We start from the raw sequence: 16374 nt of genomic DNA on the forward strand, positions 1-16374 counted from the left end.
ACCCACAAGATTTTAAGAATATCATAACAGGGGAAACATTATATTATAACATAGAAAATAATAAAGATATTCAGTAAGTCATAAGAAATTTAGAAAAAATAGATATAATAAGTAATGAAAATCCGTTAGGAAATAGATAAACCTTTGTGTAAATTAGAAATAATAAATCTTGAACATATAATTGATACAAGGCCAAGCCAAATATACGCCAAGGATAGTGATGAATTTAAGATGCATATGGCAAAACTTATAAAATATAAATTAATAAGAAAATCAAACTCTAGAAATTCTAGTGCTGCATTTACAGTTAACATGCATTCCGAACAAATTAGAGGAAAAACTAGAATGGTCATAAATTATAAGAGACTAAATGACAATACATATGAAGATGCTTATAAAATTTCAGCTAGAGATTATCTCCTTAGCTACATCCAGGACTATAAAATATTTAGTAAATTTGACTGCAAATCTGGATTTCACCAAATTAAAATGCATCCAGGCTCTATTGAATGAATTGCATTCGCCACAACCGAAGGACATTACAAATGGTTAGAATGCCATTTGGACTTAAAAATGTTCCTTCTGTTTTCCAAAAACGCATGGATGAAATATTCCTTAAACATATATATTTTGGTATAGTCAACATTGATGACATATTAGTTATAGTAAAACACCCCAGGAATATATTAGCCATCTACAAATTATATTTTCAGAATTTATGAATCATGGGATAGTTATTTTCAAAAATAAATGAAAACAATAAAAACATACATAAAATTCTTAGGAATGGTATTAGGAGAAGGGACAATAAAATTACAACCTTATATTACTACAAAAATTCAAGAATTCTCAGATAAATTATCAAGTGTTATCCAAATAAGGTCATTTTTAAGATTAGCAAATCAAGCTAGACCTTTTTATTCCTAATCTAGAAAAAATATTAGGACCTTTATACAAGAAGACTTCCCCTAATGGAGAACATAGATGGCATAACCTAGATATAAGACTTATTCAAAAAATTAAAGAATTATTTAAAACATACCACCATTAAGATTTCCCACTGACAAGGATTATAGAATTTTAGAAAACTGATGGATGTGAAGAAGGATGGGGAGCCGTCCTCAAAATAAAACCATCTGAATATAACTCAAAAACTACAGAACATATATGTAGATATAATTCAGAAAAAAAAATTTGTCAAAATCCTAGCATCCATAGAATATGAAGTGGAAGCCCTTATCAAAGGATTAGAATTAATGGAAATATTTCTTACAAACAAACCATTTACAATAAGAACTGATTGTGAGGCTATAGTAAAAGCATATAAAATTATAATGAAAGAAAAATCCAGCATAGAAGATGGATCATACTTAAAACACATTTTTATAATAAAGGATATCAAATCAAAATTGAACACATAAAAGGCAATGACAATAAAACAGCTGATTTATTATCAAGGACAAATCAAATATTATAAGACCCAAGATGAATGCACAAGACAGATTAAGAGATCTAAGAAAGATACATAAATTAGAAAATAAAATAAAAGAAAAAGAAGCTGAATTAAATTTATGAGAAGAAGAATTACTGGAATAGCTTATAATGAATCCATACATCCCATTCCAGAAGAACTCAACAGAATTAATAACCAAGATATGATATATGATACAATAAATGAAAATATTATCTAAAAAGACTCCTATATATACAAAGTGAGCTAACTAACTATGTTGCTTAATAATGCAGGAAGACGAATTCATAAGAACCTTTCTTGGGAGATGGCCATCCATTTCTCAGGATCATCAGTCAGAGTCCCCACCTGTATCCTCTCCCCTCACTCCAAACCAATCACAACCTTCGGGTACAACTAATATGCTTGTTCCAAGGAGGATCTTACCCTCCAGCATTACAGACAATTATAATGCCTCATCATCACACTCTCCCATCACTGGGACTTATAATCAAAACATAAGTGTATTTGCAGGATCTCCAAGATCACAATCACCACCTGAGACAATCAAAATTGGTCCTCATATTTATTTTAAGAATACCAACATGAAGTTTGCCAATCACAATGAATATAGAACCAATGATGATGAAAAAATTGCCCTAGATAATCTCTGGCAATCCATCAATATTAGCATTGGAAACAAAAAACTCCAACCAACTGTAGCGAATGCTCTAAATGCAGTAGCATTACAGTTTAATCAAGCCAGAACAAAGAGAGGAAAATCCAAATTTTATGTAGTCTTTGAAGGCAATACAAAAGGCATATTCCTTGATTGGGAAGATGTCATCCAAGCAATACAAGACTACCCAACCCCAAGATATAAAGGATACGGCACTCTCAAAGAAGCCACCATGCAAGCCAAGCTCATTCTTGGCCCAAATTACTACATTGACCCAAAACTCAGGGCAACTCAAGGCAACACCGCCATTAGAGCCATCTTTTACGACAATGACTCAAAGCAGACTGCTCTACGATCATTGCGAAAACATAAAGAAGAAGAATGCAGAATATACTGAAGAACTCGTCTTCGAGCCAACCAGAATCAACAATCTCAACAAATAAAATTCTGAAAAAGAACGAGCTCTTCAACAGTCCAAAGATCACATGATTAAGATACACCAAGAAAAGTTAGAGCTCCACAAACAAATCAAAGAACATGAGGAGGCTCTAGACAAAATAAAGCAAAGACTTCAAAATACATCTGGAAGCTGTAGAACAGAACCAACTCCAGAACCATCACAGTTCCTTCAAATTTTCAAAGAAGGTATCATAAGGAAAATCTGTAACATGTTACAATCACATGGAAGCAATGGTGGGCCCATAAACCCATAAACATATCACAACCACATATCATGCCACCTCCAGAAGATGCTGAATTCGAGGTGATTAGAAGAAAGAAAGGGAAAGAAAATTTCCTTGATATGTAGATTCCCATCATAAGGTGATTCTCTTACCATCCGTTTCACACCCAAATGGCGTTAAACTTAGGGATGGTTTTTGTGGACCTTAACAAAACCACAAGGACTTTGGCCTAATCCATAAAAGACCACATGGTTCATAAAACAACCATGTAAAACAACATAATTGTCCTTAACCCTTGATCCGGGCTACAACAAAATACATGCTAGTAGTACCAAGCATGTAAAATATTGAGAACATTAGGCCAGGCTAGTATAAAACTCGGCTAACCTAGAACATGGGGTTATAAAATATAATGTTTCTCTCACTTGAACATGCTAAGAATAAAAAGCATGTCAGGCAAAAACCCTACCTATAAAATATGGGTTAATTCTCTAAACCAAACCAATGTGGAAAACAGTAGTTTTATACTACGTGGAATGCCACGGGGTGGTTCTTGAAAAAATTCTAAATCTACGGTCCTCGGCAGATTATACGATCTCCACAACTGCATGCATAGATGGTACCACGTGGATTCATCTCCTCAAATAATTGATGTGACACCTCAAGGACAAATATTTAAATACTAGTAAAGGACTAAGGGCAATATAGTTCCCTAAAAAATTAAAGGTGTCCTTTCTAGTCCTTTGTTAGTAGTAAAATGATAAGTGTTTAGCTTTGTTTGTAATTTTGACAAGTGTTATAGGGTACTATGTATAGAATTTGCATATAAATAGAGGTAACTAGTGTGAGTTGGGCACTTTACTTTTTGGAAGAAACCTTTGAAAGAATTCACGCATGGTGCTCTCCTCTTGTAGTATACTTTCTTGTAATATCTCCCTTGTTTAATAAAGATAGTCCTTTCATGGTAAGTTTTTCTCTTATAACTTCTTAAGTCTTCTTTAATCTTTTCGGGAACCCGAAAGGAAACCCAAGCAAGGTAAGGATGTAAGATCAAAGGCCTGTTTTTCCTTTTATTTTCTCTTAATTTCATAGAGAAAGGATTTGAGATGGCATGCCTACAATCGTGCCTCTACCATCTCCTAGGCCCCTCTATAGCTCCTACATAGCATGCATATAGATTATCATTTGTACATCCTTAATCTTCTTATAATTATTTTTTTGTAAATATTCACACACGCCACCAGTCGCGCAAAAAATTGGCCATGTGGGTGTGGTTTCACTGTCCCATGTGACTCTATGCACACCTCCCCCAAATCATGCCACCAGTTGCGTAAAAAACTGGCATATACATACATATATATATATAAAGCATGGTACTTCATATATCTCTTAGTTTCTAGTTTCAGATCAGGAAGGTTTCTATTTTGTTATGGCTAAGAATATTAGCAGGAAATTGATGTAGCCTTATTTGTGTAAGGGCCAAGCAATCAAAGGTAAATGGTTGAAACCAGTTCTAGGGCAGAAGGATTAGGTTTTGTTAGGTTTGTTAAGGGCCTATGGAATGACTTCTTGAGTTATGGGGTCTATGGATGGCTTTGAAACTAATGCTGAAGATGATCTTATTAAATAGCATAGTTGTCACGGCGATGAGGCGATGCGAGGCGGTTTTAGCTAGTTGGGGCGATGAGTCGACGAGGCACCCTCCGAGGCGCTTTTGAGGCGGTCGAGGCTTTTTAAGTGAAATTTTTACTTTTTAATGTGCATCTCATACACTAATTCATTATAAACATATCTTATATATAATAAAAAAAACTAATATTAGCCATTTAGCCTACCTCAAGTCATCCAACATACTACAAACCACACATAGTAGGTCCTAAATAAATTCCAAGTATCATACTACTTGGAGTAGGAATAGGATGCAGTAACCAGATAGCAGGTTCGAGTATGAAAGATGTTAAATGACCTTTAGACAACAGTAATCAAATACTACTTGGAGTAGGATAGGATGCAGTACCGGAGGCCGCTGCAAAACATTAATGAATTAATGTTACAAATGATCCCATGCATTCCATGTAACATTTGTATAAGCATTCAGCCATTAGATTATTCCCAATTGGAATCTAATTTCTAATTTATTTTTGGTCTTTGATTTGGAATAAAAAATGGTGGTTTTTTAAAATCCCATAAGGCGGTCGCCTCAAGGTCTGAGGCGTCCAAGGCATCTAAGGCAAGCCCGAGGCGACCGCCTTATGGGCTCCAACTGAGGCGAGTATCGCCTCAGGCCCTCTAAGGCCGCCAGGACGCCAAGGCGTTGCCTAGGCGACGCCTTGACAACTATGGTAAATAGTTCCATTAATGTCATATGGGATGCTTAGGTTCAGTTTCAAGGTGAATAGATTAAGTTTCATGGGGTTACACAAGGCAAAATGGAGAGAAATAAGGTAAATCCTTAACATCAATTGGGGGCTGTGGGGTTCTCTGTTTGGGCTGAAATAGGGTGCTATGCATAGGAGATGCTCACAAATTCTAATGGTTATATTTCAGGATATAGGAGTTTCTTGATTTCGGGTTTTAATTTAACATTATAGATGAAAAACTGTGATTTCTAAGGTTTGGTTAGTTAGAAACTGATGTAACTTGGATCAAAGGCCAGCGGCAGAGTGGGACTTACGTGGTCAAATTTGAGATGAATGCGATGGCTGGTATATAAGTTCTTAGGTTTCCCACTTTAGAACAGAGAGGGAATCAAATGGTGGGTAAGGGAATCAAATAGAAATTAAAGGAAAGAGAGAATGGGGACAGGATGCCTTTATAGCATTAAAGAGAGAGCACTAATAAAATACAGACTCAAAACAGAAATCCTAACTTGGGCAGTTGGACCCACGTCTTATAGTTGAACCATTACATGGACTCCTTAACATGGGCTGCCTTATTACAAACTAACTTGAATTAGAAACTGCAGAACTGAAATAAAATAGAGGACCAAAATGTTCTAAACGGGCTGGGCAGAATTACTAAAATTATCTTACCCAGCTGAAACTTACTTAAGTGAAACAAAATTTACAGGCCATCTGGAGCCAATTAATGTGCTGCTAGGCAGCAAGCCTAAGGTTAGTCTCATGCCTCGGCCTTCCACTTGGTTAGTTCTTGGAATGCACATCAACTCTCTCCTTCCTGAAAACCTTCATCTCCAATGACTGGGTGAACGACATGTAACTTTCATACAAATCTAGGTCAAGTTTCTTGAGATCATACATCAATCCAAGCATGGATCAAGGTTTCAGTTTCCAGGCCATTTTCGACCAGGCCAAAAAACGACCAGGTTTCAACCGAAATGGTACTTCTTCTTAATCAACCCGAGGATTTGGGCCTTATATGACCTCTATTCATCTGATTTCTTGACTCCTTCATACCGAAAGCCTAATAAATATAAAATGGAACTAGTATTTTACCAAAAAAACCATCGAAAAATTATCATTCAAGTATACTAACAAATGACTAGTTCCGAGAAGTACAAATTGTATTGCATACAGGCATAGAATCATAGCATACATGAATTGTTTGAAGGAATGGTTACATATACAACAAGTCAACAAAATAAAGTGACCAATTAGATTAAGTGATGGCTTATTCAAGGCATGAACAAAACAAAAAACCGAAAAAAAGGGAAGTCTATAACTGTTGGGCATGGCTCATGCTTCACATTCTATTGCTAGCAAACACGAGAGCTCCTTTGTAGTTTGGGCTTGGGGCCCACAAATAACCATCATAGCATACGAGGTGCTTGAAGGCAAAGGAGGAGCAAAAGAGCTGTTTGAAGGCAAAGGAGTTGTGAAAATAGGGTGACAATGGGGTAGAAATCACCAAATATAGAGAAATCAGCAAATATAGGTCGAAACCTAAGCTTGAAAGGTTAAAACTTGTGAAAACCAAATACTGAGAAATCAGCAAATATAGGTCGAAACCTAGGCTGTGAAACTAGGGCAGAAAGGTTGAAACCTGTGATATTTTGCAGGTTTCGATCGAGATAGAGGATTTTATAAGGAATAATCAGTCGAAAATGGTCGAAAACATTGTACCAAAATGAAATATCTGAAGTTTCAGTTTGATTTCGAAAAATGCAGATATTTCGATTGAAATTTATTCCATGGATCCAAGTGTTGTCTTTCTTGGGTGATGTAACTCAATTCTAGGGATAGGTTTCTTGAAATATTTCGCTAGAATTTAGGGTTGGTCAGAATCAAGTCTCTAGATAACCAGCTAAGTAATTATCAAATCAAGATGGGATGGATAATTTTGTTAAATATGGTGGGATAGTTATGGTTTATAAGGATGGACAAGGAGATAAATTGGGACCTAAAGGGGTGGGGTTTGGGTAAGATTTGGTTTAACAAAACTAAATGGGATGGTAGGGAAAAGTTAGGTTTTAACAAATTCCCAAGAGATGATTTTGTGAGACTCAGATTTATCCTAAGGTCGACGGGGAAGAAGAATGAGATAATTTGGATTCATACGGGTGGGTTCTTGGAGATCTTGGAAGACGCTTCTTGGATCTTCGGCAATCTTTCTCAAATCTGTGTTTTCTATTCTTTCTTTTCTTTTCTTTCTTTTCTTTTCTTTCTTTTCTTTTTTCTTCTTCTCTTTTCTTCTTCTCTTTTCTTTCTTTTTTTCCCCTTCTCTTCTTTTTCTGTTTCAGACTTGCCACAAGTCAAAAAGAGGGAGAGAAGAAAAGAAGGGGGCAAGGGGGTTCTGCAGGGGTTGGGGATGGCGGGGGGGGAGGGGGAGGGGGGGGGGTCTAGACATATCGCAGGGGGTGGGGAAGGGGATCTAAGGGTCTGCAATGGGTAAGGCAGTACTTTTTAGGGGCTACAAAGGAAGGGATGGGTTCCTAGGGCCAGCGCAAGAAAGGGAAGAGGGGGAAGGGCTGCAATGGAGGTAGAAGAAAGGGAAGGGGGCTGGGGGTCTTGTACTTACTTGAGAGGCTGCTGTAAATGGAAGAAGGCTGCTGAAATTGAAGAAAAAACGCTTGAATCCCGCCGTGCCCCTCCCAAGAAAGCCATGACTTGTTTCCCCACAAGAGTCTTCAATCGTTATCAATTCAGTCTAACTTTTACAATGAAGGGAATGGCTTAATTAGAGCCTTACATAAAGAAAGAGAAGGTTAGACTCTAACTAGGAAATATAAATAGACTCAACTAGGGTTTCCTCTAGAGACTAGGATCTCCCTTACACTTAGTTAAATAACAGGCACATAATTTGAATAATCTAATCTAATTCTAATAAAAGACCTAACTATCCATAAGGAATATTTATTTAAAATAGATTCCCTATGGCACTACAACTCAGTTAACTAACTCAAACAGGAACTTCAAAGTAGGATTGGAGACTCAGAAAATTGGAAAAAAAAAAAAAAAGAATGTGAAAATAAAACAATCAACTAATTAAGACTGGAAAACGACCAAACTGCCCCTTCAGGGGTTTGGCCAGCCCTAACTGTGCAGTTTTGGTTGGGCCTTGGGGCCCAAACCAGGGCCTGTGCTTACATCACTGGTCTTACCCTTTCATGTGACAAGAAAAGCATGGTAGACAGGACTGCTTCAAGTCGTCTTGTGCATGTCATCTTCTGTGATGGAGGGCTTTAGTTGCAGACAAGTTTTTAAGTTTCATTTCGTTTCAGTATTTTGGTCCCACCAAGACAATTAAAATGCCAAATTTTGGAATGGAACTGCAAGATTTTGGAAGGTTTTCAGCATTTTCAGGTTTGATACATCATGATTCATGAGTACCTTATTTTAAGCCATATAAACACTTTCGCATGGTTATATTGCACACAGAAAAATTGACCCACAATGATCTTGGATTCACACCCCATGCTTGCTAGTATGCTGTTGAGTCTAAATGCATTTTCACACATAAACTACAAATGGAGCCTCTGGCCCGCTATATTTGAAGAGGGTGATGTACCACCCATTGATCCACTATCATATTCATCATATAGTGCTGCTGGAAGCATGCATGGCTGGTGGCTTGGGTAGGAGAACAGACGATCCCATATATCCCTGTGACTGCGAGTGGGAGCTGTACTCAGAACTCAGATTGGATGAAGATCACATATGCTCCCCTATCCCAATGAACTAACCAAATAGATGGACGGCGCATCATGCTCTGAGGGTGGCAGGGTGCTGAAGATGGATTACTCTTCACACCAAAAGAGTAGGCATGCAATGATGCCAATGCCCACCTGAATTTGCTGAAACATTGAAATTTCACCAGCATGGGGTATTCTTCATTTGGAAGGTATATTTCGTTTTGATGAGATCAGGAAAAGATTTACGAAACTTCGTCACAAGTTTGACAATATTTTCAAAATCTCAATGAAATTTTGTACAATAGTTGAAGCAGCATCAATGTCTATTCAAAATCTACTTCATCAAAGTGATGCCGTGCATAAAGATGAAAATCAGCCACATTGAAAAGATTGCTGATTCCAACATCAGAGAACAGCTCAAACACAAGGCAATATGGCCATATGGTTGAAAACCATGAAAGGGCCCACCTTTCTCAGACTAGAGCTTTTACCAAATACCAACACCAGGTTGGTGTTTTTCTAGAATCACTCTCACCATGACGATGTCTCCAAGCTCAAACTCTACAAATCTTCTACACTTGTCATCTTTGTCGGTCTACCTCCAATTTTAGTGATTAGGGTCTTTAGTTGTTGTTAGAAAACAAGCTTTAAACAATCAAAATAGCAGTTGAACTTGAACAAAGAAAAGAGAGAAGAAGAAGAAGAAAAGAGAAATGAAGAACTAGTAGAAAAGACCTGTGATTCTTAGCTAAAGAGTCTAGAATCACAGAGCACTTTTATTTATAGCTTCTAATGAATCTAATACAACTTGAGAGACAAGTAATTGTCCTCTAAATGAAGGAAATAAAATATTACAGCTTTAGTAACTTCCTAACTCCTAAAATAGAAAGTTCAGAAAATAGAAATTACCACCAAAATAGAAACTATGCTTTCTAAAAAAACTCCCAAAACTTATGTAGCAAGATTCCCACATTAGAAATAAAAAAATATAATCAAAACAACAGCAAAATACTGTTCACGTGAACAGTAAAAGCTGTTTTTACTGTTCACGTGAACAGTAAAAACACTGTTCACGTGAACAGTAACTCCAAATTTATGTTTAATTTAACAGTTGTGATAAGCAAACCTTTGCTCTATAAAATGTAATTGGCTGTTCACAGCCCCCAATTTCAAGGAACTGATTACTTGAAGCTTTGCTTTGAGTTGAATATCATGGTTCAAGGTCTCACAAGATCTTGCCATGAGACCTCAAGACAAGACTTGAACTGAAATGTAGAAACTTGGCCAAGATTTTGGTCCAACCAGCTCCATTAAATACCAGATCTCGTCGAGTCATCTCAACTCACCTATTTCACCCATAGTTCAAGTTTTGACTGAAGTGATCGAAATTTCTGTCAAAATTTTTGGTTTTTTGGGCAAACCGAGATGAAACCAAAGGGGCAAAACTTTATGCTCTCGTTCCAGTCCATCTCGATCAAGATTTCGCCCAAATCTCGACCGTCTCGACTTTTACAACCATTACGGACCATTTCGGCCCATCTTCTTTCTTTGAATTACCTAGTTTTAACGAGATTTGCATATTCCGCAAATCTCGTCATAGTACTACCCCTCCATTTCCACAAATTTCGACCAAAGATACAACTTTTTTGTTTCAAAGCCCTAAGTCTCACTCATATTGCTACACTTATTTACTCCTTTGTCAACAAACATACACTTTGTTGGACTATTCGGGACTAAACACCTAGAAGTTAGGTATGTGAATTCATCCCAAAATTTTGATTTCTTGATAGTTGAGCATCCAAAAATGTTTGTTTCTTTGTCAAATCAATATATGTTTAGTTAGGAGCATGATCTAAGAATTTATGTTGCTAAACCCTTTTTTTTCCTTTTTTTTTTTATGGAGTGCTAATGTTTTTTTTTTCCCCCAAAAACTAATCTCCACATAATGTATTTAAAAAATAAAAAAAAAGGATTTCTACATGATATATGAAATTGAATCTACTATATGTAAGACCAAGGTGTGAGATTTCGCCGGTTCGCTACCTGGCGAACTAAGCGAACCGGCGAAATCTAGCCAAAAATTCGCCTGAATCAAGCTCTAAAGTTTGCCACAATGAAGACCTGAAATATGAAAGAACTAGACTTGCAGGGTTGCAGACTTCCAAAGTGTTCTGCTTCAGCCATAGACATTCTCATATCTTCTCTTCTCCATCTCGATCTGGAAATGGGTATGTTCTCACAGCCACCATCATTGGAAGCTGAAGAAATGCTACAGCTCTTCGACTCTTGTTGGTTTGGGCATGAAATCTCCATTGAAAAGCAATCTTCCACAGCTTCTCCAACGAACCCTGTTCTTGAAATTCCAGGCGAAACCCCAAGCTGAAGGCCTCACATCTCTCGTCTTCCCACGATTCTTGTTCGTTCTCAAAGCCAAAGTTCGCCCGATTTCAGCGATCGCTAATCTTGATGTTAAAGATAGAGTAAATACTGGTTCTCTGCCCGAAATCATACTGGTTCTCTTCTATTTCTTTCTCTTTCTTTCTTCTTCTTCTTCTCCTTCAACTAAACATCTGATCCAAGCATCCAACTCAAATATTTTGAAGTTAAAGACAAAGATCTAGCGAGATTTCGTCCATTTTCGCTGGTTTCGCCGGAAAATCGGTGATTTTCCAGTGATTTCCGGCGACATCTAGGAAGTTCGATTTCGATCCTCTTTTCGTATCGCCCTTCAACGAAACTACCGAAAATCGGCGATATATTTTTCCATGTGTAAGACACCATTACTTGATTCTATGTTGTGATGGTGTCAAAGTTATTTTTTTGTGCTTAATTATTTATCTTATTCAAAAATTATTAAATATTTGTTGTAATTATTTCAAAGATGAAAAAATTAAAAAAAAAAAAAAAAAGCCAATTATTTTCTATATGATATTTAAAAATAGTGAAATATTAGTACAAATATGTATGCATTTATTGGTGAGGTTTATGATGATGATGTTTATGTTTTTTAATTAAGGAACTTTTGTTACAATTGACAACTCTTTGTTTTTGTCGAAACAAGCACACATCTCTCAACTAGTAGGATATGAACGAGTACTTCTCATTGGTTTTTTATGCAAAATACCTCTTCCATAGTCTTATTTATGATTTAAATTGGATGCATGCAAAAACTCAGGTAAAAACCCAACAAAAAAGGGCCGGAACCACCTATCGAGATGTCCTAGAAAAAAAATTCCACCGAGTTAGTCGAGATTTTGACCCCAACTCGTCTTCGAGGCTGGTCGAAACCAGCCTTGAAACTGAAATTTTGAACCTTGGTTAGGGTCAGGTTGGAATGCTTATATAAACTTGCTTTCTCACATATCTAAGACCACCATTGTATTAGAAGGCGTAAAATAGGCTGAATACCCAATTCCAGCCCAAGCTGAGCCCTAAAAACCCACCGAGATGGACCCTCAAGTTTACCCAAGAAAAAATACCAGATCTTGGCCAATATCTCAATTGTTTGGCTGGCCAACCCATGGAGTTGATTCTCTTGTCTATTTCATGAGTGGTGAGAAGAGCTAAGACCTTGTTTTCAGAGCTAAACACGAACGGTTGAGGAATCTTGTAGAGAAACTTATCTATGTATACCAATTGTTGCTGCTTCCCCCTGAAAATTAGAACATGTTAATGGTGAACAGGCAACCCCAGGGCAATCGTATTACTTCTTGCTGCTGTTGAACTTGAAGAACCATTGAAATTGAGAGCAGCTTCTATGCCATATTCAATTGCTGCTGCCCCATTCAAACTAGTGAGTGATTGTTAATTTTGGACGGAAGATGACCTCCATAATCTCCTTCCATCTTACAATCCCTGCTCGGTTTATTAGACTTCCTTTCCACCTCACTATCTCATTATCTATCCATCATTCCATCAATCCATCACATTATTCTACCATTAGCACAAGCTTTCTATTTGCAGTCCATCATCACAGTTGGAGATCCAGCCATCACATCAACTTCAAAAATGTAGCATAGCATCCCCTCAATTGGGGCTCCCTTCAGCCCAAGTTCTAGAGCCATCAGATAGTCAGTTTGTGCTACAGCACAAAAGGCTCTATTTCCAGATTAAGTTTTTTTTTTTTTTTTTTTTTTTTGGGGGGGGGGGGGGGGACGAATGTATTAAGTTTCTATTACTCCAACCATTGGAATATACTGAAACTTGCAGCAGATGTTAACCACCATACAACTTCCATTCTAAACCATCCTGATCATACTTTTTGCAAACTGGTTTTGTTAAGGCCCTAAATTGCTTATATCTTGCCATGTTTCTAATTCTTCTTTCCAAATGGGAAGTGGGAACTAAGACGGATCATAGAACCATAGTTCGAGGTCTCACGAGATCTCACCAAGATCTCTTTTTCTGAGACCTCAAGACTAGATCTCATGCGAAACACAATGGTCCCAAAAAATACAAGATCTCGGTCAACTCAAGATATCGGTTAAATGGTTCAAGATCTAGTATTTCACAAAGTCTCGATTCAACCCAATCTCAAGTACCATATCTCAATTTCAACTCGATCTCGACACTCCTTTTGCCTTTGCAGTTTCTAGTTCTCTAGCCGAATTTTTCAAAGGAAAGCTGGTCAGATCTACCTAGGGTGCATCACAAACTATTTAGCTCATCTAGGCATAAATATATAGATTTTTAAGAAAGGTGAGTGTTTTCCCCAAACTTTTCTTCTTCTTTTTTTTAAATAAATAAAAACTATGTTCTACGTTCATGGAGGTGGTGGTGGTGGTGGTGGTGTTGGTGCTAGTGGAATAAAAGTTAGAGAAGTTGCGTAGTCATTGATTTTACTCTTGTACTCTCGTGGTGTAACTTAGAAGTACACCGATGTTGTAATGTGAAATTGTGAACAATGGAAGATGCTTGATGTGTTATTGGACTTTAAACCTTCATGTTTTCATTTGGATCAAGTAATGGTTGTTATTTCATGTTTTACAAATTTGCATATTCACTCCTTCAGCGTTCTATTTTAAAGTTTGGGTCAAGTTGGAAGTCATATATACACTTGTTTCATATCTAAAGGCATCATTGTATTCAGAAGGCCTAAAACAGACTAAATAACAAATTCTAGCCCACATTGAACCCTAATACCCACTGAGATGGGCCCTAGAATCTCAAACAAGATCTCACACGATCTCGAGAGATCTTGGTTTTTTCAGAACCGAGATCTCAAACCATGCTTAGCACCCAACGTTTTGTCTCTGCATGCCTCCACTTCTTGGGTTTCTTATATCTAGGCATCTTGACAGAAGGGAAATTAAATGCCTTAGGAGGTTGAGGAGCATTTCCATGCCTAGGCAAAGCCTTGACTAAGATGCTATCATATATATGGCCAGTATCATTTCATCTAATCAGAAGTCCTCTCAAAACCAGACTTCATTGTCAGTAAAACAAGAGATCAATCCATACTTCCAGTAGTAACCATTTGTGCAAGAAGAAACTGATTCGTCTTTCGACTACAATTCCTCTTCCCATAAATTTGACCAGTGGAAAAGAGTGACAATTTACAATTTCAGAGCTATAAATCGATAGGAAAGACAACAGAAAGGGCATAGGCTGAGTTCTCATAGAAGTTTTGAAAGTTCTGAGCTGTAATAAATGAACACTGATGGAAGTGATACATGAATTCAATTATTTAATCAACCATCTAGCAGACACGTTGAAGAAAGTTCTTCAAAAGCAATTTCACAGCAACAGTTAAAAAGCAAGAATCTCAACCCTGGAGCACCATGAGCTTCCCAATTCATTATCTCAAGTAACTCATATTCTAGCCATAATTATTAGAAGATTTAAAAAGAGTTAATAGTTCAAAATGGATAACATGAAAAGATCAACAATACTATATTTTTCAAAGAATAAGGAAGTTAAATCTTCAAAGTAGATTGATGCTGCAAGAAACACGTACCACTTGGATGAGTCCTATACGGTAATGACGAGGAATATCACCCATCATTCCAAAGTCGAAGTATGCAAGAGACCCATCCATGGTTGCAACTAGGTTTCCCGGATGGGGATCCGCATGGAAGAAACCTACTTCAAGCAGCTGCCTCAATGAGCAATAAAGCCCCTGAGAAAGCCAAATACAACCCTGTGTATGTTAGACAGAAACAGGTAGCCTTTTTTTTTTTTTTTAACAATAAGCACAACTTAGTGACATGGTAACTGAAGGTTAAACTTGTACTATTGACCAAAAACAAGCATGCCCCAGTATACATCATTACACCATTAAATTTGAAAGAGACTCCATCAAATACCATGTCAATAAGTCCCTTCCGATTTAAAGAGGCTCTCTCCATACGATCTGCATCAGTTAGCTTGATCCCTTCAATCCATTCCATAGTAAGAACAGCCTTCCGAGTGAGGTTCCAGTGTATTTTGGGCACCTTAATAGACGTTACATCCATGTTTACAGCCTCGCCAACAGGCAGAGTTCTTTTCCGAACATTCCGAACATTGTCTGTGGATTCAAAATTTATTAAGATCATTATGATTGCTTTAGAAACATGAATCCTACTTCTGTGCAGTCACAAACTCACAAGCAACAGAAAATGAAAGGAAAAGAAAATGTATTCAAAATTATGTTGAGCCAATGTCACTTTGACAAAATGAAGGATTTCCAGTAATTAAAATAATACAGATTTCTGCCACTTATTCTATAAATTAACATAGGATTGAGTTATTTAGGTATTGGGTCTTCGATCCTATATATTACCTTGTATTTGACCAATTTAATGGGTGTTAGCTATGGAGAGGTAAGTAGCAAAACAAAACTAGCTTCCCTTAGGATTGAATTAGTGCTGGCTTGAACTGGTGGCTCAATTCAAGTCATCATAATATTCACTTAGCTAGAGGAAGCCATTTCTATAATGAGGTAAAGTTCTAATTAGAATGTAATAAGTTGGGTCCCTTTCATATTTACTTTCTGTTATAAATTTATTCCTAGAAATCACCAGGACCAAGGCCTAAGGCCTTATAATATAAATTCCATCATGGGCAGCAGTAGACTTTTAAGTCAGATTTCAACTTTTTTAGCTCACAAGCTGCTGCTGCTGCACCTGCCTCCTTGCATGAGAGTTCCAGTTTAGAGCATAAGTTCTGAACCGTGGTGGGATTGATGATAATAACCAGTTGCCTCCTTCCCACTGAGAGGCCAGTGAGGTTCAAATTAGCTGCCCTTCAACCAAGTTAAACATTCCCACAAAAATAAAAAGAAGTTAAACATTACCACTGTCAACGGACTGCAAGTCTGCAATTACAGTGAGTAATTTGAAATTCTGAATTCTCTCTCCTAATCTTCTAGAAGAACACAAGTATCATGTTATTTTCAGAGAATCCATTACAGTGCAAAGACCATCACCATTATGACCGCACCATTCCCTCTTTAGTCATTAACCCTAGTACCCTGTTACAGCCACATCAG

At 37.2% G+C, this 16374-nt stretch overlaps 1 protein-coding gene across 2 annotated transcripts in view; it reads right to left on the reverse strand.

Moving 5' to 3' along the window:
* The window catches only part of LOC149015954 (Protein kinase superfamily protein), a 117604-nt gene that overhangs the window by 56522 nt on the left and 44708 nt on the right, over positions 1-16374 (reverse strand). For both annotated transcript variants that reach the window (XM_089156906.1, XM_089156905.1), the window contains 2 exons: positions 15209-15411; positions 14860-15021 (listed from right to left, as the gene is read on the reverse strand). In XM_089156906.1, coding sequence (XP_089013032.1) covers positions 14860-15021; positions 15209-15411 — 365 coding nt within the window. The remainder of the gene's footprint in view (positions 1-14859; positions 15022-15208; positions 15412-16374) is intronic.

The sequence above is a fragment of the Hakea prostrata genome, chromosome 5, assembly GCF_041222555.1.
Source record: "Hakea prostrata isolate BN-2017 chromosome 5, UWA_Hpros_2, whole genome shotgun sequence".
Taxonomy (NCBI): Eukaryota; Viridiplantae; Streptophyta; class Magnoliopsida; order Proteales; family Proteaceae; genus Hakea; species Hakea prostrata.